General features: G+C 45.8%; 1 protein-coding gene across 1 annotated transcript in view; it reads right to left on the bottom strand.

The window, feature by feature from the left end:
- The window catches only part of SYNPR (synaptoporin), a gene marked incomplete at both ends in the record, with an annotated part of 77670 nt that overhangs the window by 14995 nt on the left and 38089 nt on the right, over window positions 1-24586 (bottom strand). Inside the window, one exon of the mRNA XM_079540299.1 lies at window positions 1992-2116. Coding sequence (XP_079396425.1) covers window positions 1992-2116 — 125 coding nt within the window. The remainder of the gene's footprint in view (window positions 1-1991; window positions 2117-24586) is intronic.

The following is a 24586-nucleotide window of genomic DNA, read 5'->3' as shown; positions in this document are numbered from 1 at the left end:
TCAAACCCACACAAAGCCTGCGTGTCCACGCAGGAAGACAGGCTTCAGGATCACAGTCCTGATGGGGGAGGCTGAGCTTAAAGCCTGTCTGCTTTTTGCCAAGGGCATCAACTACTCTGACAAGAGACACTGCCTTTCCTAACGCCACTTCTGCGTTCAGAGCATCCCCTCTTCAATCAGTGAAAGGAGCACTGGAAAAGAGTAGAAAGATCAAATTCATGAAGAAATCACAAAAGTATCTTCCTTCTCACTCACAAATTGCAGGTATATCCATCCAACTGTACATGCCACACACCACCATCATTGCCCCATCTTTTGGGGTGCTCAAGACCAGGTTGAATGGGGTTCTGGGCAACCTGATCAGATGAGTGGCAACCAACCCAGAGCAGGGGGTCAGAACTATGTGATATTTAGGGTCCCCTCCAAGCTAGGCCATTCCATAAGCCTATGATCCCTGCTTGCTTCAGAATTCAATGAAAAGCATTTTTACTACAAGATTAAACATCTGTTTCAGCTGGGAAGTGAGGAGCTTCTGATCATTAGGATGAATAGGACTCCTGCCTTCTGAGAGAGATTTGGAGAGGACTTCCATACTTGTTAGGTAGCACAGGCATTGTGGTCTTGAGTATGTTTGACATTCCTGCTCAGACCACACCAGCCACAGCTGAACCATACCAGCAGTTCAAGGGCCACCTACAGCTGCAATCCCAGCTGGATCCCTTCTGCAAATACCCCCAGGTTTGCAGCACATGCTGCAATTACTCAGCAATGCTTCTAGTTTTTTAATAAGCAAGACTAGGAAATTGCAGATCTGGTCTCCTCCCTCTACAAACAATGGTCAACGTGCCTGATACAACGTTAAGAAATACTTGCTGACTATTGTTCTCAGTTTTATTAACTTTTCACATAAAGTGCTACTTAATAATCATGAAAATTAAAACCACTTTACTGTAGGGTGTATTCTATAATGAATGCTGGAGAAATGACCTATTTGGAAGTGAATCGCATTACAAATTCATGTAACTCAATTTTCAGGATCCATCTCATGCATACTAAGCAGAAATGAAAGAAAACACAGACAAGTACAAGACAAAAACATAAACATTTGTAATAGCAGGAAATGGGACTTCTGGAGTAATAAATGCGTGTCAAGTGACAACGATAGTTCAAGGAATCAAATTTAGTTTCCACTGTTTGGAAAATGCTTCATTTTAGAACAAGTTGAAGTAATAGATGCTATTATATCTGGTCTGTGCATAGCAATCATAAGCAAAACATCACACAATTTCCCAAGGAAGCAAAATAATTTCAATGATAGTATACTGGGCCTGAGACTGGATTTTGTATTCTTTCCTTAATCGTCTCCATTCCTTAAAGATATCATTTATTCAGAAGTGAAAGGTTTCTGGAGTTGACCTGGCATCTTTAAAAACAGAAGACTGTGGGTGTTCTGAAGCAGGATCTTACATTGCAGGAGCATTTAATGTGTATTTTTAACTTCACTGTGGCTCTCCTAATTCACCAGTGGTCCAGCACTTAAACAATTCATGCACTGAGAAACACAGGCAGGCAATCAGTACAATTTTCAAAGAAATTTCAGAACTGCCATTAACTTTTCCCTTATTTCCAGCTTAATTAATGGCTACTCCGCAGTTAATGGCTCCTTTATCCCCTTTTCTCCTAGGGCCAATGTGGCTCCCTGAGCTGTCCTGGCCCTTGTGGGGCTCTGCATGCCCACAGCTGCTCTGTGCTGAGCTCCAGTTTCCCCATGGTTCCCACAGCCCCATCCACATCAGATCCAGCCAAATCTATTCCTCCTTCCCTTCCAGAGTCCAACCCGTGTTGTGAGCAGAATTCAGGAACCCCAGGAGCTGCTGCTTCATCGGAAGCTGTTCCAGGTGACTGGAAACCCATTTTCAGTGGAGGTTTCCCACCAGACCCCGTGCACCTGCCTCCCTGCAAACCAATCACCATGAACCAAAATGCATTACCTGAACGGGTAGGCAAAGGCTATGTCAATGTTGAGGTCACTCTCTGACTTGTTTGCACAGTCCACACTGAGGCGCAGTCCTCCAGAGTACCCACCGCATGTTGCAAATGCAAAGATTGCAAAAAGCTGTCAAAAACAAACAACATTTTAATTTTATTTCGTTTCAGCACCCACACCACCAGCAGATGTGTGCAACAGCAGCACCAGTCCCCTCGGGTCAGGTTATCCATCACTCCACGCACTCAAAGCATCACCATACATTACTCCTGCACCCTTCCCAAATGTCAATACAGGGAACCAGAAGATTTGAAGCCGTGTTGCTTCACATAGGCAGAACCATCACCATTTGTCTGTGTCAAGCATTTCAGCCCTCCCCCCCGTGCCTCAGAGCCCACTTGGGATTCACAGCGCAGGCAGCTATTTAAATCACCCAACTGATGGGCAAGCTCAGGTTGGAAGGGAAGGATGAATATTGACTGAGCATAATGAGCCAGTCTTTGCACAAATAAAACACTGGCAGAAATATCTATACGGAGCAGATAAGGGTAGCAATAGTAGACCAAGGTAGTCCATGCAGCTATCATCCCATCACATGACGAAACACAGCATCACACCACCTTTTTTCCCATTTTATATAAGATCTGGGAAGAAAAAAGATCATTTTTTTCATTATTTATCCTAAATTTATACCATAACCCAAGATGGATACAGTGGGGCAATTAACCAACACTTGGCAAAACAGGAAAAAAAAAAAAATAAGATACAGGATAAACTTAAGCAAACTGGATAGGAAGAAAAAGTTAGGTTCTTTCTGGTGCAAACCCATATCACACCTTCACATTCCAGGAGAAGTGGGTTAGGGGTATGGGGAGGGCCACAGACATCAGCATTTGTATTTATGTCAGGTGTTCAAACACAGGGAACTTCACTGACATTGCCTTCGTTGGAAGAACTGGAGCAAAAGTGGGGAGAGCCTTACTGATGCAGTTGTAATCTAAATGAAAGACCAGGCTCGATGTTGTTCCTATTACAGCACAATAGGTGTAAAGTTACTCCACTCACTTTAGCAGCTCAGATCTGAAGTGAGGCAGATATGGGAAGTGACAAGTAAACTCACAACCCAAATCACAACTGAATAAACTAAAGGCCAAGAACCCAAAGAAAACAGGCCGCGTGCATCTAGAAGAGAAAAAAATTATATTTGGACACTGGAAAAATCATACAGCAAGCAAATGTAATGGCAAAATAAGGGACTGAATGATTCTCTAAAGGCAACGTGGAAATACTAAAAAAAAAAAAGTAAGTAGATCCATCCCTGCTGCATGAGGCTCCATTTGAAAAGTGCTGCTAACCTGGGCTCACCTCTTGCCTATCACACATCGCTTACGGGCAGATTTGCAAAGGGATTTAGGAGCCTAACAATAAGGCAAGTTGATAGAAACAGTCACTGACTCAGTTCTTTATACTGGGCTCTGACAAAAAAAAAAAAGAAAGCTGAACTTTCCCATGAATTGGCTTGTTGGTTAATTTGAAATAAATGCTCATAATGAACTTGAACAGCACTCCTTAATCCTAAATGAGACGTTTCCTCGAAGTTGTTCTGCCTTTACATGTGCAACAGCACTGAAAATCACTATTAATCATCTCAGCTTAATTTGTGAAGCAATGTCAGAAAACAATATATTAAGGAGCGCCAGAGAGATTAGGGCTGACCTGCATTCTGGCCTAATTAATGGAGTTGCAAATGCAGATGTGTTGGGAGCCACAAAGATTAATGGCATGCAAAAAATAAAGGGGGGAGTGCAGGGCTGCAGCGTGAGATAAACCTGCCATAAATGAAGAGCATCACCTGCCAACTGCAGCTCTCACAACAGGAACAAGGAGGGGAAGGACACACAATTCATGCAAATAACGAATGGTTGGGAATTAACATAAGCCTGTGACACAAGGGCCAAGGAGCCAACCCCAAAAATTTAGCTCAGGCTGCTCCTTGTCAGAAAGGCTGAGAGCATCTCAGGCTGCAGCCTCAGATCCAGCTTCACCCACCTTGAGCCCCAAACTCAGCTCTCAGCCAGAGGCTTTCCAGATGTTTCCACACCCAGCAAGCCCTCAGCCCACTCCTTCTCCAGCCACATCCCACCAGGGCTGCCCACCACTTTCTATCCTTGCTCAGCACACTGCAGGCACCCAGGCAACAGGTGGGAAAACAGCAAGGAGCCAGCTGGAGGCTTTTATAGCCAACCCAGCCACAGCCTGGCTCCCTGCTCTGGCTGCAATCACATCACTGGTCCCTGCAGCTGGGCACCGCACCACACTGCTTGGAAGCACCTTTACATTGTGCCTTGCAGGGCAAGGACCATGAATCCTTTCTCCGGGGAATTTTGGCCAAGCAGCATAACTCCTCTCACCCAAACAACCTTCTCTTTCCCAGCTCTGCATTTTTCTTTTTTCTTTTTTTTCCCTCCCAAGTTTTGCTGCTTTCTGTTGTCAGTGAATTAAGCCAAGATTTATTGGGTGGGTTTTGTGCGTGCTGTAATTCTGTGGCAGTTGCAGGAATGCTGTAAACACCATTGTATTTTATTGTAGCAGGATTTGTGTAAATGGCAGTTGTAAACCCCATAATGGGAGCTTTATGGGCCAGATTCAATAAAACTTCCATCTGCAAGATAATTTTATTGAATCTCGTCTCTCTGAAATTGAAAAGTTTATGGAGAAAGGGAAAGCATTTCCCTATGTTCCTAGTTACTCTTTGCCTATAAATCCACACTCAGCGCTCATCCCATCTGCACCCTGCATGTCTATGGCTTTTCCCCTTTATACCAGATCTATCTCAGCACATGGTCAACGCTTACATATGAAGGCAGTTCTCTGAGGAGCAGCCAGGAGCAGCACGGTGCCCTTGGGGCATCACATTGCTCCTATGTATGCTCCCCACCTGCCATAAGACTTTCTCCAACAAGGCAGCATGTCTCTGAAGATGGTGGTTCCTTTGTGTATGCTGATGAACACCCTTCCCCTACTTTATAATGGTGATATTCTCTCCACGACTGTGCAGCCTTATCCTGTGCCACTGTATCATGGAATCACACAATCGTTAAGGTTGGAAAAGACCTCCGAGATCATAAAGTCCAACTATCAACACCACCACCAAACCAGTATATTTTTGTAAGGAAGACAGGTAAGTCCTATAACCTAGCTTAACCAATAGAAATTATATTTATTATGGCACCGTGCAATAGTAAATATCATTTCAGCCCAGTGCTGGTCCCTTCTGCACCCTGGGTTAGGGGCACAAGGGTCCCCAAGGAACCCACGTTCCACCTGTGCCCCAGGTGGGCAGCAGCAGCCCCATACATTACTCCTCCTGCCACAGGAGTGACAAATGGGACAAATTCCTACCATTTCTCCATGCTTGGCCTTCAGAGCAGTCCCCTCAATGCCTGCCGAGCAACAGGTTGGCCATGAGAGCCAGAGGAATGCAGAATGGCTCCTGACACGGCGAACTAAAAGGCTTACATAGAAGCACTGCAGTTAAAACATCATGTTAGCAAGATAACACTGTCACTTAAAATTGATGAAACTTTTACATAAGCCACTTGCTTTTCCCAGGACACCTTCCAGGAGAGATCCTAGGCCCAGTCCTGCCTTAGCAATGAAAAGCCAAAGGGAACATCTGATGCCTTGGAAAAGCAAGATTGCAATACTCTGACGCCTACTCTTCCATTAGTCACTTTACACATTGAAAGTGTTTCACAAAGCTAAAGCTTCCTGGCATGGCTTTTGGATATAAGTCTTCTCCTCCTCTGGATCTCCATCACAAAGTGGCTGCAAAGCATGTGCCAAACACGGCCTGGCTTTACACCTCCTCCTTGCTCACTAAAGCCAGGGTTGCATGTGAGAAGCATCCCCTGCCCTGCAGCCAGCATCGTCCCCTGCACAGCCTTGCAGCACTCCAATCATTTATTTATGGAATGCAACCAGCAGCCAAACGTCATTATTAAGGCTGTAAAGAGAAGATTCAAAGGCATTAAATGACTCTACGGGAAAACATTTAGTGTAGAGCCAATAGCCCAAAATATGTCACCAGTGAAAAGTAGGGAGCGCTCTCCCCTCCGGCTTTCTGCCTGTTTCCTTTTTAAAATCTGGCATCTGTCCTCTGAGGATCTGAGCTGCAGACTTCCTGGAATCACTTCTCCTACATACAAGCCTTGTTCACTGGAGATTATCAGATTATTGACTTTGGGATTCCTAATTATATCAGCTTGACTGGTTGATGAATTGGGTGGGCAGCAGTGCTGGGGGGAGGCGATGACTAGCAGGACTCATTTTCCTCCTACAACTGTCCAGGGAGCAAGCTGAAATATATTCTCCTTCTGCTGAAAAAGAAAGCCTAGAGCAATTGTCCACTAATTGCCAGGATTTAGTGTGCCTCCTTAGAAACAAACATCAGCATTGCAAGAAGCAAACCTTCTAAAGGGGGACTATAGGAAAAAGGAGAACAGAGTCTGCAGCAGGGTCTGTGATAGGACAAGTGGAAATGGTTCCAGACTGAGGGGAGATTTAGACTGGATATAAAGAAGAAGCCTTTCTACAATAAGGGCAGTGAAGCAGTGGCACAGCTTGCCCAGAGAACTGGTGGATTCCCTGTCCTTGGAGACATCCAAGGGCAGGCTGGACAGCCCTGAGGCCATTCATGTGGCTGTCCTATGTCTTCCAGGAGAGTTTCTGGGGTCACTATTGGAGGTGGGAGAGAAAATCCTCCAGACCATCAGGGAGCAGCCCTGTGGCATCCTCAGCTTAAAGCAGAGCATTTCATTTAATACTTTGCATTTTTAAAACAAAAAAAACAACTTCATTTGATTCTTAATGGAAAGATTTATGGAAATGAAACTGGGGTATTTTTAGTGAGTAAAGATTGTGCTATAATAATTTGGTTCTACAATACTTTAATCTCAAGGAGACAATTTTTGCTGTTTTTCTTTGAAGAAAATCTTTATCTTTTTTACTCATTTTCATTGATTACTCTAAAAATCCCATTTAGTCCCACCGCATAATGGTATGGTAGTCTTTTCTCATTATATTTTAATGGAATAAAACCAAACTATATATGAGAGGATTAGAGAGCCATTCGTTGAGCTAAGGAACACTGTTCCTCCAGATGGCCAGACAGAATCTGCGTAATGCCTTTTCTATTTATTAAGTTCAAAATGTAATGCAAGCTGATGAGATGTTTCATCCAATGTTTAATGGGTCAGCCATAAAGCTGAAAGCTAATGCTAAGGTTGGCAGCTTGCATGGAAGAGTTAACAGGCAGAAAATAAAGATGTATGTCAACATCTCTTGGATTCAGTGAAACGAAAAGTCGTCAGTGAACAAAGCCACTCACACAAGTGAGGAGAGATGTTAAGCTGCTTCAGCCCCTCCAACCACTGGCCAAAGATCTGAGATAATTAAAGACATTTACAGGGACCTGCAGCCTTCGTATCTCCACATTCGTACCCTCTTCTTTAAGGAGATGAGAGTGCAAGTGACACAGATTTGTTTCATTTCTGCATACGATCCCTGAATAACTCATGTTGTGACACATGCCACTTCAGCAGAGAGATGAATTCCTTTTTGGGCCTGAAGACTTTTCCAGCCTGCTGGCACACAGAGGCAGCTGCCATGCCCTTGGTGGGGATGCTCACCCAGCCCTGCGCTGAGCAGGTTCACGTGTAAATCCAGTTCTGCTCCTGCTCCCTGATGAAAACACAGGTTTTGTGCAGGCTTGAGAGACTGATCGTATTGGATTTACTGTGGTATGAGCACACACATTTAATTATAAAATTAAAACACTTGGGCAGTTGCTTGTTTCCTTACTTGCTGGGTGGGTTAAAAATGGCCCGACCATGTATAACGGTGTACAGAGTGTGATCCAAACCAGTGCTAAGTAGGATTTACTCCCTCCAATAAACACAGGGATTTACCTTAAGGCTGAGCAGCATCCATATGTGAAACACTCTGAAAAAGGAAAGTGCCCCAGAACTTAATGTCACTAAACCCCACGATGGCTGCTGCAGCCCTAGGGCCTCAGCAAGAACCACAACTGTCCTGTATGTCTGACAGCAATGGAGGCCAGCAGAATACAAATGCAGCTTGTAAAAAAAACTACAACATGTTGTACACGGTACACACACTGCCCGCCTTGCATTAGGCTGGTGCTGGGACCAGCACCTCCCTCTGTCTTAGAATCATAGAATCATTAAGGTTGGATGAGACCACCAAGATCATCTAGTCCAATCGTTAACCCATCCCCACCATGCCCACAAAAATGTTATCCAACGTGCATCATCATTCCTTCCATCTTCCTCAGTGCTGGCAGACCTCTGTGGTGGTGGAGCATCCTCCTGCTGTGAGCGCAACCAAATGCAGCAATGAGATTTGGGAGTACAGTAAATCACAGACCATGCTAACAGCTGGGAGATGCAGCACAGCTCAGCATGGGGCTGCAGTGAGACCCCCCTCCTCTACCCCCCCCCCCCCCCCCCCCCAGGCCAGGAGCATCTCTGCGTGATTTATTACGGGAAAGGTGCAGTCCTTCAATCACACTCCATTATTTATGACCCAATGATTGCCCATTGACTAGCGGGGATTATACTTTTGCTAAGATTCTCTGGGTGAGTGAAAGGGCACCAACCTCATTATTATCACGTTGATGCTCATCAGAGGCCATTAGCAGCTTCCTCTCAGCCCCATGCTGCTGTGCCACTACCCAGTGTCATCTGCTCCCTGAGCAAGCATGCTGGCACTCAGTTCTCATTTCTCAAGCTGAATTAAGGAAATGGGTGAAAATTATTTAGGTTGGGAAGGCATCCAGAGAGCCCTTGGGATGAATAAACCAGTGCAACAGCTTTGGCCCGGGAGGATTTGAGAGTGCTTTCAAATTGCTAAGCAATGAGGCCTCGCTTCCTTCCCACACCCCCAGCAGTGCTCTTTGATAGGACGGCTGGCTGTGCTTTCCCATTTTCCAGTATCTCAACATCTTTACGAGCAGCAATGCTGGGTACCCAGGCTCTGCTTTTGGAGAGCATGGCTGCTTTTCCAGAAAGGATACGCACAGCCAGTCCTGGCTACCAAGACCCATGGTGGTTGTCCTGACCATGGCAGATGTGCCCCTCTTGCTCCAGACCCACTTTCCTATGGCATTCCTGTGATGAAGGAGGGCCTGGGCTGCACCCAGCATTCCACACAGGACCCATCCTTTTCTCTCAAAGCAGTTTTGGATGGAAAATTCCATTGGTGCTGGCTCTGACCTCAGCACCCAGCTCTGTGCAAAGGGCTGAAAGAAGAATTTGCTCCTGGCTAGCTAGCAGCACACATGGTGAAAATAATTTCTTTTCTAATAATTAAAACGATGGGGCTACAAATGAATGCTTGCCTTGTTGAGCTCTGGGAATTCATGGGGAACATTTTGAGCAAGAAACATTTTCAAAATTAAAACCTCCCTTTCCTCTTCTTTTCCTTTGCTTCTCTTACTCTGTCCTGAGAGGTGGCATTGCTCTCCTTCCTAAGGCTAAATCATAAAGAGTAACACCTTAACATGAACATCTTTAGGAAACAGTAATAAAAGTATCCGTAGATTGAAAAGCCAAAAACCAACAACAATGCTTCCTTATCTCACTGGCTCTTGATACACTCCATCTACTTGGTTTAAGTTATCCCAGTTTCCTCTCCATCCTCCCCCATCCCATGTTCCTCCACACTTTCTCCCTTTTTCTTCTCATGCCTTTTCACTGATGTTCTATGAAATCTGTTTCTAAGCACAAAAAGAGGTAACAAAAGAAACTTGGCAACCCCTGGCCTGAATGTTTCCCACTTCCCCCATGTTTTAAAATACTGCCAATTCTAAAATAATCAGGCATCCTTTCCTTTCTCTCAACTGCCAGCTGCTGTGCATCTTCGGTGCCACTTCCCAGTGTACTTCACATCCTTCCAGAGCCAGGAGAACTTGTTCCAAACCAATAACGCATCAATATGTTTTAGACTTTTGCAGTCTTTATATCTGTACTGCTGGAGATGATTATCCAGCTTTTACATCTGCAGATTCAGGCCTGTGGAGTAAAACTGTGGCCAATAAAATAAAGAAGCAAGGAAAACACATGCAGAATGAAAAGAACATGCTATAAATTCAGAATCAGGTAAAAGCTAATTATGGTCATGTTCGCTAAAAACAAGAGAACACAGTGAGGGAAATAGACTTATTAATTATTTGTGTTATGGTAGCACTTAGAAGCCCCAGTCCTTTATCTGGGACCAGCTGTGCTATACATGGCAAACACTCAAATATGTCTTTAGGTAATTGCACACATTTTCAAGGAAAATGTGCAAATGCTCTACTCTTTCACCTTCAGCAGTGTCTGGTTTATTGATGCTGCTGAAGGCATCCAAGTTCACCATCAGCCTCATTTTGAGCAGTTTGCTGGATGACCCCGTGGTCCAAGAACAAATAATTCAGCATGAAGGCATCCTACACCCATAGGCAGAGTGGGCAAACAGCAGCAAAACCCCCAAACGTCCCACTGTGGGCACGAGTCTCACCCATTGACACCTCCATCCCTTGGGCTGGAGGATGTAGTGCTGTTGCCAACACGGACGTTTTGTCCTCATTGACTCTGTGCAACTTTGATTGCTTTTCTAATTAAGATACATTTTATGGTAATCTACCAAGCCCCTTAGACTAAATCACTCAGTTAATCTGTTGTTAGTGCCCATATGCTTACAGCTTTCAAGCCTGCTGCAGCATATTTGCTTTGCCAGGGTGCCATGGAAGTTTGGTGACAGATGAGTGCTGCACAGCCATCCAGGTGGCAGGACCTCTTCCACCTAGACAGACAGCCTGTGTGTGGCACAGACAGACAGACAGCTCCAGCACCGTGCCTGGGAAAGGACAGGAGCAGCACAGCAGATCCCACACCTCATGCTGACCACCTGTCTCCTCCCTTGTCTGCATAGAAGGGCTCAGTACATCTCGTTTTCCTTTCTATCCTTACCTTTTTTTTTTTCTTTTCCCCTTACAAAATAATAGGTTGGACACGACAGGAGAGGAAGGCTGAAGACTTTGATGGTATTCAGTATTCTGGCCCCAAATACAAAACAAAGAGTTTCACCACAAGTTCAAGGACTCTGAGCCTCCCCTTGGGCCCAGGGTCATAATTACCTTTGCAAACCACAGACAAGCAGAGCCAGACCCCCACCTGTACTGGACACCTAATTGAACACCAACTGAGCAAGTGCTGCACTGTTCTGCTTTCAATGCCCAGCCTACTGTGCAGCCCAGCACTGCTTCTCCCTTCCACTTCCCTGGGGCTGGCCCCAGGACAGTGCCCAGTGCCCATAGTTGCCCACATGGGGACAGGCAAGTGGCACTTGTTGTCACAGCCCATGTCAAGGAGCAGGCTCCAAGCTCACAGCCCTCACTGCTGTTAGGAAGGATTTGTGCTCAACTTGCTGAAGGATAGGGAGCCCAACGGCAAAACCAAGAAAGACCAACGTCTGGGTCAAGTTGCCATCTGCCACCCTCCATACAGGGAAACGTTCCCTGAAAAAAAAATGGCCATATAGTTGTACAGGAACTCCTAATCAAGAATGACACAAAGAATAAAACACCACCTGCCACCATCGGCAGTGACAGGCAGCTGCTATCCAATACCAACACAAATACCTTTCTCCCCATGGGGCACCTATTGGTCTGAACAGGATTAACAGAGGTGAGGAAAGCATTCATTAAGTCTTCCAAGGACTTGGCTAAAAAAACGTATCTGGCATTCAGAAGGAAGCATTTAAGAAGTCAATCTTCTAAGAGCTTGAGGAATTTCTCTAGGAACTGCTGGAGCTGCTAGATGCCACAGCCAATGAGGCAGAGAAGCAGCTGCCCAGGATTCACACAGCCCTAAAATAACATTTCCAACATCTTCCAGATCCTAATGCACCTGCTAGAAAGAGATAGCATTGCAGCATTAGCATGGGCAGAAGGTGACTGGTGAGCATGGAAGACGAGCATGGAAGACTTTTGCATGCACAACATAGGGAGTGAGGCAAGCTTTCCTGCTTCCCCCAAGTTTGTCTTGGCCTTATACTGTAGGGACTGCATTTGGAGCCAAAGGGATCATTTCTGCTTCACCACAAGCTCCTCTGCCAATGAAAGGTTTGCAGTGATGGACTCAGCCACATGGCTCATGCAGTGCCTTACAGTCCCTTGGCTTCCAGTGAGCTGCCTTTCAGGAGCAGGATGACACCAGGAGTCCCACCAGCTTGGACACTTTTCCTGCTTCCAATCTATATAGACAAGCTGAATTGTCTTCTTAATAAAACACAGCACACCCAGCTTTCAGGGAAGTCTGGCACCTCTGCTATGAGAAGTTACATGGTACAGAAACCCCAGCCCCTTCGTTTTGCAGGGCTGGAAGCAGAAGCTACGTCCTCACTTCATTCCAGCCAACTGCTGCCCCTTCAGGGTCACCAAATGTGCTCCTTACCCATCACCCTGCTCACCTGAAGGTTACTACACTGAGCCGTGCACCAAGGCTCAGCAAAGCTGGAAATGTTTAAAGCAATCCTCAGGCAAGCAGGATTATGCTTAGAAAGCGTGCTGCTCAGACACTCACGCCCTCCACACCTGAGAAATCAAACGATTGGGAAAAGGCAATCACTGTTAGGCACATACATTTACAGGAATGCATATAAATAGGATAAATATACATGGCGCTTATGAGATAGCAACGATGTGAAAATTGAAAAGCCGCAGAACTGGGCACGTATGAATCCAGTTTCAGGCAGCAGAACCTGAGGTGTGGGCTTCCCATGCAACGCTCAGCACAGCCGCACCCAACCACCATGCAGTCCTCAGGAGCCCAGCATGGTCCTGAGCTGCTCCGCACACAGCTGGGAAGCCAAGTTCAGCTCCTCCACACTGAAACAACACTGGAACAATTAAGCTGGTCCAAAAGCAGCTTAAAATGACTAAGCAGTTATTGCCAATCTGAAATTTCTCTCTGGATGAGTTCAGCCTGCTCTGCCAGCACAACATCCTCATCGTCTCTGACGGGTTTAATAAAGCCAGTTGCAGCCCTACTGGAACATGTCTCATACATCTACTAGCATGGCCCGGCATCATGAGAGTAGGTGGATTATTCTGGGTTTGATACGTGAATTTTCATGTTCTCAAAGCAGCTACAGCTGGAGTTCTGAAAGACTTCTGAAGCACCAACGTGATTGACTCCCATGGATCAGACTCAACCACAAAAGAATCAAAATGCCAATAAATTAATGAATATAATGCATCAAATTCAAATATTAATCAGGCAGCCTGGACATGCTGCAGATACACATCTTGCTTTCCTCAGCCACATTGTTCCAAGCGCTGCCTCACGCTGCCTGGGAAGCACACCAGGAGCTGTGATGGGGGGAGATAAATCACTGCACCTTGCTGCTATTTACAGGTAACAAAGAGGTCTCCAAGTTAGCTGAGAGCGCGGAGGAACGAGGCTGCAGAGCCGTGCACAGCAGAGTCAGAGCAACAGTACATTGACCTGTATTAATGGTGTAACACTCCGAAAAGATCTCCACGTCCTTAATTACTTTAAAGATTTTCTTTATTTCAGCAATGCATTTTGATGAGGAGCATGTTGCTGCCCACCTGCCGTACTTTAATCTTCCTAAGGAAATAGTCTGATGTTTGTACTTCAGGATGATCAATATTAAATAGCTCTCACTGGTTTTGTGTAGCAAACGTTTCTGTGTTATTTTTGAGGAGCCTTTGATTAAAAACAATGCTGGGAGAAACACGACAAATTGGAATCCCTTTTCCCTTTAATCCCCACTTTCCACATTTCTGCCATAAAATGAAGCGCAAAGCAAGTTTTCAAAGCAGGCACCCTCCCTCTGCAATGCAAAACAGACCAAAAATATTTTCCATGTACCTACAAACCACAGAACAGTTGGGCTCAGCATGGGAGCACAAAGAAAACCAACCTGTAAAACAATTTGGTGGGCTTTGCCATTCCTTTAAAACCTCACTTCTCCCCAGAACAGCACGGCTACACAAATAAATAGATAATCATAGAAGAACTTACCGGAGCAAATATCACCATACACATTTACAAAAGGGTTTATAATCCAACTTGAGTCTCCTGAAATAAAGCAAGGTTTGTCTCATACTAAAAATAAAGGCTCCCAAAAGCTTCTCGCAGTGGAGAGGGAGAGAGAGAGGGAGGGAGGGAGGGAACAAGCACCAGCTCCTCGTCTCTCTTTTTATGAAGCAAATAAGGAGAGCAAGAAAATCAATGCTGAGAGAAAGTGAGATGATATACCAATCAGGCAGCAGCCTCAGCCTTATTTGCCGAGGGATGGCAAAATGGTCATATTATCAGACAGTGACTACACACAGCCTAAGTAAAGAGATGGAACACTTTCCCCGTGGTGGGGGGCTGATTGCATTGCTGTGGTGCAGGTAGCACAACGATGTGCTGCCAGGTGCAGCCCCGTCCTCCCCACCACTGACACAGCATCGCTTTGTTCTGAATGCAAGCTCTGTAAGAAAGAAACACTCCACGGTTCTGGGCTAAAGTTGTGCCGAGCTGAAAGAGCCTCCACATCAGAGCAGTGCCTCTGTATTGCTGGGCTGGCTTGGAGCTTTTGGGGTGCCTGGCTGCACAGGCTAGACCTACCCACCTCAGAGAGCTGCCCAGCACGGAGCCCATCAGGAACAGAGGAGATCTTTCAGCTCTTATTTACAGTAATGTGCACTGAACATCTCTTGCATTCTCACAGGAGTGGACTTCCAGACGGTTTGCCTTGAATATGAGCTTTTTTCACATTTTGCACATCAGAGATAACCTATGGAAAACCCCCTCACACTTGTTAGGGAAAAGTTTCATACTTTCCATTTATCCCAAAGAAATCTTCCCATTGCCTGTTTGCTGGGAGACCACAGCAGCAGCAGCACAGCTCATTGCCTCCCACATCTGTCAGCCAGCAGCTCTCAGCAGCAGCACTGCACCCCAGGCTACGTAGAGCTGCTGCCCCCAGCACAGAGCCACACTGCTGCCACGAAGGGCTGTGGGCCTCTCTCTGTCTTCAGACACAAAGCTCTCTCTTTTCACAAGAGCTCCCATCACCCCAGTGGTGTTTTGTGTAACTGAGACCACGATTCACACTCTATGCTGTTTTATTTTATTATTTTACTGGGCTTAGCACTGTTCTGCCCTCCCTTACATGCTCTGCAATAAGTATATGCAAATAGACATGACTTAATAGATGAAACGCAATGCCAACTTTCTCTTTTATTTGCAGACAGAAGTTACATGCTGGCATACAGAAACACCTGCTGGGTGACAACAGTTCTCTGCAGAGCAAGATGTGAGCACGGTTACTTTTCCTTAGCGATTTGGAATTACGATTGCATGAGGAGAACTAAAAACATGAGAAGAATGTCAAGGTGAAGTCCGAATTATCAAATTTCAGCTCAGTTTGTCCATTTGGGGCCAGCGCTCCTGGCTCTGGGCACAAAAGGTGCCCACACTCAGCCCAACAAGCACCAAACTATGGCATCTCTTTCCCACAGGCTGGAGTTGCACTGCCACACTCTTGGTGATGTGGCCCTTCCCAGAAGATACAGCCCTCTGCCAGCGCTGCTATGAGATGTCACAGTGCTGACTTCTCCAAGGAGAGATGTGGAAGCGCTGCTCTCCGCTTGGCGCGTTTGAGCGTAGGTGAAAGCATCTGCCTGCTGCTGCCTACCCAAGAGCCAGCCCTGGAAATAAAACAAGCAACTTGGTGCCTTTGCTCTGCAGAATCAGGCAGAAGTTGGCTCCCATTGCTCTCAGATTTTTTGCACTGTGTTCAGGTCTGTGGTTGCATCTCACACAGAACAGCCTCTCACGGTGAGGTGTGACAGTAAGCAACATGCCAGCACCTCTCACCCTCATTTTTCAGTGAGATCATTTTATCACCCCTTCCCACCCCACATCTGCATTATCAACAGCTACTCGGTTGCTACTGCTGAAAAACCTCACCGAAGTTTTTGGAAGCGTTGAAAAGCATCATTACAATGGCTGTTCCTTGCCAGCTGCCAACCCTTGGTTCTCCAAACCATGTGCCCACTTGAGATGTGAGTCCAGCAGGAGCACAACGGGCTGCAGCAGGTGATGATCCATCTTGTACCATAGCGCTTTCAATCAACACTGCACTGCAGACTCTGGGACCACCGAGAGCTCCAAACTTATTTTTCTTCCTGCAACAGTGACATGCCACAAATGCAATGAACACTGCTGGTGATGGATGTGTTGGTGTTGGCTGACAGTGCCAAACCCATCCCATCAGGGTGCAGCAGGACCCGCAGCAGGTGCTTTCTTTGGCTGTAGCAGATCCTCTTGCAAAACTTGTTCTGAAATATGGGATGGTGCATTATCACTTACAGCATAAAAACTGACTCCACCAATGCCAGCACTGCTCGGATGCTTTGTGCTGCATCAGAGCTTTCTGCTTCTGATTAAGCTAGGAGTTTCACAGCAGACTTAAGAGCTTCATGGAAGTTAAGCCCCCAAATCCTTTAGATACCACTGAAAGCTGCACACATCCAGCAGATTCCTGCCAGCTTTACCACATCACCCAAGGGCTCAAGAGATTCAGGGGCAGCCAGAAAGGATGCAGTGATGCAAGTTACACTCAGCACCCGTTAATGCTGGGCTGCTTTACTCTGTCCATTGCTCATCCCACCTCAGCAGCCCTGCCCACGCTCACATGTGCTTCCAGTTTCATAGATGCCTGCTAAACCCCAAGCAGCAATGTGGAGATGGATGGCTTTCCCATCCCACCACGAGCTGGAAGACCTGCAGCACACAGCTTCGTACTCCCCAGCTCTGAGGCTGTACTGTGCAGGAGCAGGCAGCTCCATTAGTGCCCATGTACCATTTGGAGGAGCTGATGAGTAATGCCAGAACCTCCATCCCAGCCACACCGTAAGGGTCTGTGCAAGGAGGCTGGAGCCTGGCAGAGGGGCTGCAGCCACCTGGAACACTACTGTGCAGAGCCTGCCCACCCAGCAGCACACACACACAGGCTGTCTGCTTGCCAACAGAGATTTTCACATTTCCCTCTCAATCTTTATTTAAATTTGGGAAGACAGAAAATTAACGAAGTCTGAGTTATAACTGGAAACCATTTGCTTTCCTGGTGGAAATGGAACGCTTCCTAATGAACCTCCCCTCCCCCTGTGCCGCTCAGCTCAGGATGCAAATATTGCTGAGAGTTTATCAATCTGGGGCTTGTTTCACACCGTTTGCAATGCTAATGAGTAAACCAATTTTGACATATTATGTAAGCCAGTTTCTGAAACAGAGATTCTTGGCAGGCCAAATGTAAACACAGACACCCTCTTGCATCCAATTTAAATGAGCATGTTGCTGAAAGCGCTCAGGGCTTGATTCTGTTGACTTCTTCCTGATTTACTCCAGTGCAAAAAAAAAAAAAAAAAAAAAAAAAAGGAACAGCAACCAGCAAAAAAAAAAACAAAAACAAAAAAAACCAACCACCCTTCAATTCAATTACTAGTGCAGCAGCAATTTGCAAAATTGATCTAATTTTGTAAGACAGGAATACACTGGGATAAGCTAATGTAGGGTGGTGGTTGGGGCACTGTGCAAGCAGCAGCACAGCCAGTCTACAATAGGAGCACATGCACCACTCCAGATGAGATAAAGGAGGAGATGGCAGCTCCCCTCTCCCAGCCTTACCAACTAAATTCTGGTCCAGGCAGTGTCCACAAGGATCTCCTTCCATCCTCCATGCTCTTCCACCACAGCTTTGCAAGAGGACACGGCAAACCCCATGAGCCACCTGGTCCACCATGAGGTCCCCAAACTGGCAGCTGACCCCAGCACTGGGCAGCTGGACATCCCATGGATGGATTACATCCAACTTCTGCAGGCTATGAGAGAGTACAGCAACATGGAAGGCAGAGGCACAAGATGGCAAAACCCTACAACATGCTTCCCAGTGAGGGAGGGATGAGCTGAAGGTCATAAACTCGTGACGCAGAGTCAAAGGTAGCAGAAAGAAGTGGGATGCATTTTAAAAGCCCCTTTAAAAACAAAAAACAAACAAACAAAAAACAAATAGACCCAACCAACAAAATCCACTGCACTAGAGAGCTGGATAGGATTCATTAAAGAGAAGAAGGGCTGGAATCAGAGCTCTCGTTTGCACTTTTCCCAGCACCATCTGGAGCAGCTGCACTTGCCAAGAGCACAGTGTATTTCTGTTGAAAACCAGAAGCAAATGGGGCAGCAGCATACCTGGAGGTGGCCTCTACCCCTCTAATGGCTCTGGAGATCTCCAGTGTGCTTTAAAGCTAAAACATACAGGTGTGAGGCTGAACTGTGCTGCTCCTGCCACAGCAGAAGAAAGGCAATGAGAGATGCTCTGCTGGGAGGTCAGGAATGCTGCTGCAGAGAATATTTACTGCATGTGTCAGAGACACCACTGGGCATCACAGCCACAAAACACAACCTCACAGTCCTGTGTCACATCACAACAACAGGACCATGGTATCATTAATCACGCTTGGCTCTTTTACATAATAAAACAGAGAGCAAGAGGAAGAATACTTTCAGCCTCCAAGCAAATATCCCATCCTAAGCCTTCAGCAACAACAGCAAACCTGAGAGCTCTTTCCTTCATGCTGCACAGGGCTTTCAAGCTATGATCAGAAGCAGCCCAAGTGCCACACACTTGCTGGCTCATCAAGTTCTACCCTGCAAGCTGGAAAGCACACAGTTGCTAAGGTAATGCAAGGTTGTGTGGCATAAGGGAAAACTTACTGCTGTCTATACATGAAAAAGAAGAGATGAGTGCTTGGAAAGCTGACAGTGAGTTGGGGGGAGCCTACTTGGAAAGTCCTTGCTGTCCATCCAGACGTGCCCTGCATTTCTGGGGTTCCTGCCTGTTTCCCCCACCTGCCTTTTTCATCTTGTTTTGTGTGTCCAACATTAAGAACATTAAGTTTCATGCTTCTGAAATACCAGATAGTAGAAAATTACAAAACAAAAATAGTCTGAAGGCCAAGTGGGTATGGACCCAATGATGAAAACAGCGTGTAAGAGTGAATCAGATGAATATATATTGTAATTCTTGTAGCTATTTAACAGGAAGAATTAAAAAAAATCTAATTACTATCAACTGTATATTTTCAGCTACCCAGCCAGAGTGCTGTTATTAAGCTGCTGCATAATTGCCTCTTTTACTCTGCTTCCCACAGAAGTTGTGTTATTTCACTCATAGTTAAACTCATAATATTGGCTTCATAACTAACCCTGCCAATCCAAATCCCTGGGCTGGTGCAAGGATAAAAATAGCAGTGCTGTTTCTTCCCTCAGCTTTCCCTCAAAGCCCTTTGCATGAGCCCTGGGGCTGCAGTTCACAGGGGTCACAGCCATCCCACCTGCTGCTGCCCATGGGAACACATGAGATCCAACACGGAGCAGAGACCGAGGTGACTACCACCTGCTCTGCACATCCATGGGGAGAACAAACCCTGCAATCTCCTCCCCACAGAGGGGGACCTGCAGTGAGACAGTTCATGCAGCATGGCTGAGCCCCCATCTCTAAACCTAAACCTTTCAGCCCACCCAGGACCTCAGGCCAGCACTGAGCACTGTTGCTTATAAAACATGCATGACAAGTCCTTCTCTGAACAGCAAGTATGAGATTGTACCCTCTTATACCAGAACACACCATAACACCAAACTCCATATACAAGTACCAAAGACATTCATTGAGACAACTGTCAAAAAATAATGAAAAATATAAAAAAGAAAATTCATCTGCACATTTACTTGTGAAACTGCCATAAAGCACTGGGCTGTTACCCATCTGAGTTTTGGAGGTTTTGGCTGTCTGAACTTGCTCTTTATGCATGGGAGAGACTCTCCCTGCTGCCCAGCATGGTCCTTCCCTACAACAGCTTAAGGACAGCCAGGCTCTTCTCTCTTGATGCCACGTCCTCGTGCCCAGCAGGATGCTCCTCTTGCCCAGGACATGAGGCACACAACATGGTCACACCCTCCCTCCAGCTCTGGTTTGGGCAAGGTGATAGGGCTGGATAGGGTGAAGGAAGCTGGGTTTGGCCTCGCCCCCAGCCCAACTGTTCCCATCTCTGTCTCTGGAGACACCAGCCCTGTGCCAGGGTTGCTCTCTGGTGGGCACGCACAGAAACTGCTGAGAGCTGGGGAGAACTGAAAAAGGACACGTTTCCCAAAGCAGTTGCACACATAGGAATGGGCCAGCATCAGGCTGTGCCCAGCCACCTCCCCATGGAGCCCAGGGCCCCAGCTCTCACCTCAGGAAGAGCTGCAGAGAATATAAATTAACACTAAACCCTCTCCTTGGGGTTTCCACATGCTCCTGAACCAGCTCTGCAGTTACTGCTCTTTCCTCTACCTTGCTGCTGGAGGAGCCCCTGGCTTGGCTGGGGTTGATACACAGTTCTGCAGCACAGAACTCTCCTAGTATCCCTGTGTCTGCAGGGGACACATAGGAGATGGTTTTGTCTCACTGCTTTTGCTTTTGACAGAGCCACCAAGCTGCAGTACCAACGCCTTCATTTAACTGCTTGAGATAAGAGGATGCAAAGTTCATGCCATTTCACAGCCCTCATGCTCACACACAAACCAGCATGGAGAGCCCCATATCAGGTCTTTCACTAACACTGTCCAAGTACAAGACGAGAGGAGAGTAAAAGGCAACCAAAGCCATCAGATCCAGGGGTACTCAGCATCTCAGACACTAAAGCCAGAGGCTTCCTGTATTCTTCCTGTATTTCCCCAGACTTGTGGTGTGTCCCTTTAGTTTTGTCACCTCCTCATCTCCAGAGACAAGAAGGAATGAGAGTCTCATGCTGTCCTCTGCTTCCCCGGATGTGGCACATTGTGTTTTGGCAGCTTCCTGTCAATGTGCAGTAGGTCCTTCAGAAGCAGTCTGGAAGAGGAGAGCACAGGTCACATAAACACAAGGTAAAGCAAAGCCAAGCAAATTTTGCAAGTGCAGCTTTCAAATTTGAGCTCTACTCTGAGCATGCAATAAAGTTTGTGCAAGGTCTCGCTCCCACTGCTCCAGCAGTCAGTCTCTCACTGCTCCATTTCCCTCTGATCTGCAACAGTAGGGATCCATCACAGAAGTAAAACACAGCACCTTCTGATGGCCCGCACCATGCAATGCATACGCCTGCATGCTTGGGAGTAGGGCCCATCTCATGATGGTATCATCTCAGGTGACACTTGCACTTAGCTCCTGTGATGGAGGCACTTCTGGTCACACCCAAAGGAGTAGGTGGTCCCATGGACAAGGGCAGGCGACACTGAAGGATCTCCACATGGAGAAAGAAGCTGGAAAAAGCAGCGGGTTTGTCGTTTGGGTGCAATGCCCAAGCAGACAGGGGAATGCAGGACCAAGTGGCTGTGCCATTATGCTGGACATCTGCTTAACTAAGACACATGATCTCTGTAAGTCATAAGGGCATCTATCTTCTATGGTCCCAAAGCTCAATTAAGTCACTCATGTCCAAGACAAAGTTATACAGCAGACGCAAAGAAACAATATCTTACCAGAATCATCACCAGCAGAGGCCTTCCAAATATCAGCTTCAGGAGGGCTGGGTGGTGAAGTACTGAATTTCTCCTGTGAATGAAGGGGAATGATGCAGTTTTTTAAGTTTCACATTAAGCAGCTGCAAATGTCCTGTAGGTGGAACATTCCTGTGGGTTGCAGGAGACTGTCCTTGTCCAAGCATCAGAAGGTTTCTGTGCAAATCAGCTCACTGTCTTTAGATGTTCATACATATAAAATTCAAGCATTTGTCATTATTTTTAGACATCAGGGACCCCTAGAAGCACTCAGTGGGTTTGCACTGAAGACAACGGTCTCATCCAGCACATGTAAGCTCTCATCTAATCAGTCTGCATCTGTCATTTCTAGTACAGCATCCCACAAAAGTCTGAGGGTCCAATACATGCTTGGTGGGAATGTATGCAAGTTTATTCAAAACCTCGACAAAATATTGCAAAGGGTGAATTTGAGCTGAGACTGAGATCAAAGGTGTTAGGTTATCAGACTCAGTGGGCGGCATGTTAATGAGTTCTGAACTAGTGGGTATAAGTGAGAGGTTTTATCTACAGCTGAAAGAAAAATGGAGTTCAGAGCACAACAGATATTCCTGAGTAGGTTCTCATTCATGCACTTATATTATGCCAGGACCTGCAGAAATATGCACAGCACAACAGTTTTGGAACAGCCCAGTGTACGGATAAGCCTAGAGAATTTGGTTTTCTGGAACAACAACAACCAAATAAAGACCTGAAGAGAGGAAAATAATTTCAGAGCATTTTCAAGAGGACTGCTTAGTTCACAGTCAAGAAAATGCAGACATGTGGAAGAACAGCATAGGTCCCAATTTTGCCATCATCTGTTTATGAATGTTGTTAAACCTGACAAACCCTCCCTCCTTTCCTTTATTACTGTTCCTTCCTTTTTTAAAAATCATTACAGCCCATATTCAGAGTTGAAAAAGACTTTCTGCCCAGTGCCTGGGTTTCTGAAGTCAGAAGGCAGGGAAGCAGGATGCTTTTACTGCATTTTCTCTTGCTTCATCAACATCCACTTTTCCTGACGGTGACATCAAAGCAGTTACAGTTCTTTGCATCTACTGTAGCTTAAATTGTTTCACAGCAATTTTCCTCATTTAAGAAGAACCTTCCCTTCTCCTTAAAGTGATTAGAAATGTCATTCATGCTCGCCTTTGGATGTGAATTGAACTATTCCCAACAGCCACTCAAAAAATACATAATCACCGTAATTACTGGTGGCATCTAATTAACATTCAACTTCCTCTCTAAAGCAGCTACAGCTGGACAACCCATTTATTTCAGCCTAAACCCAATGCTCTCCTCATTCTTTCCTGTCACCAGCAGCAGCCCATCCGTGTCCACCTTCATGGACGTGTCTGCTGGGCAGCAGCAGCCTCCAACCAACACCCTGTGCAAACACAGGGACTTACTCATACTAATTATACAGCTGATGGAGCTGTTAGCTTCCACAGTCAGGATTTGCCCCCAGAAAAGAAAAAAAGGCAATGGAGCTGCCCAACACTGAGCACTCATTCTGAACAAGCTGGAGTGTATATAAATCCATTGCACTTTAGTTGCTTCAGGCTAATACTGGTGTTTCTTTGTAGCTCTTTCTACCCTCATCCATTAGTCTGGCAATTTATTAATTCTCTTTTATTCTCCAGACACATCTCTAGACACTTGTCCTGGTAGGAAAAGCAATGCTTGCTGCTGCCATCTAGATGAGCTCCACCTCATTAGCTCTCCATTTCTTTCCGAAACTTTGCTGAAAATATATTTGCTCTCTTTTGCTCACACCTCTCCATTTTGCTCTCTCTCCTCGCTATTATCCCTCTAATTATATTATTTCATCCTATAATGAATGTAGCGCTTATAGGAACGATGCTCTGCAAATTACCTTGTATTTGCATTAACATTCGAGCTTTTATCATTACACAGAATAGATAAAAGGGGATGAGAAGCAATCTGACAGTTATCAGGAGAAAGCTCTAGCTGAACTTTTTCCAGGCTTCAGAATTACTCATTCTTTTTTTTTTTTTTTTTTTTTTTTTTTTTTTTTTTTTTTTTTTTTTTTTTTTTTTAAATATATATATATATATTTTTTCCTCCCCCACTTTCATTTGTCACAAACCTCTGCAGCATCCTCTCCCCCTATGGGGGCACTATCAGGTCTCTGCCCAACCCAACCACCTGGGTCAAGTTTGGTTAAGACAAGTTAACCATTCCAAAAGGCATAGGGAGGAAGAAGATCAAACAACATGATGTTGCAGGGTTTATTTGCTTCAGAAATCAACTAAAAACAAGCAAATAGCAAAAAAATAAACCTAGCAGTTATAAGGACAATACTGCTATGCTGACTGATAAAAACAGCCAATCCCACATGTGGGGTATTTATGCTACAGCCAAGTAGTGGGCATAGCAATGATGGGTTGACGCTTGGACTAGGTGATCTTAGCAGTGTTTTTCAACTTTAAAGATTCTGTGATTCTCTTTCCAGCATCAACACAATCATCGCTATCTGCTGAGAGGTAAAGCTCCTCCAAAATGGTGTGGGCAGAAATGGACAGTCAAGTTCCCAGCTCCATAAAAAGACAGCACCCAAGATGTGATGGACTTGGGAAACATCTGAAGCAAGCTGATGTTTAAACCTTATGAAAATGCCCCCCAGCTCTTATTAGGGCAAATCAAGCCAAGACAGATCAGAGAACTGAAGTCTCAGTCTTTCATAAATCAAACCACTGCTGTGTGCTCCCACTGGCTGTCCGCAAGCATTCGCCTTTGAAGGACTAATTGCAAAGCAGTATGCTTCCGTTTTAATTGCCAGTAAAGCAAATAAACCCATTTTAACACCAGGGAAAGAGCTGGATGTGCTCTGTCCCACTGCAAGGCACAGCTTGGCAGTCAGACCAGCGACTTGTGGGTGAGCACTGGTGCTACCCAA

The sequence above is a fragment of the Tetrao urogallus genome (genome assembly GCF_951394365.1).
Source record: "Tetrao urogallus genome assembly, chromosome: 10".
NCBI lineage: Eukaryota > Metazoa > Chordata > Aves > Galliformes > Phasianidae > Tetrao > Tetrao urogallus.
This window is presented reverse-complemented; position numbering and strand designations above follow the sequence as displayed.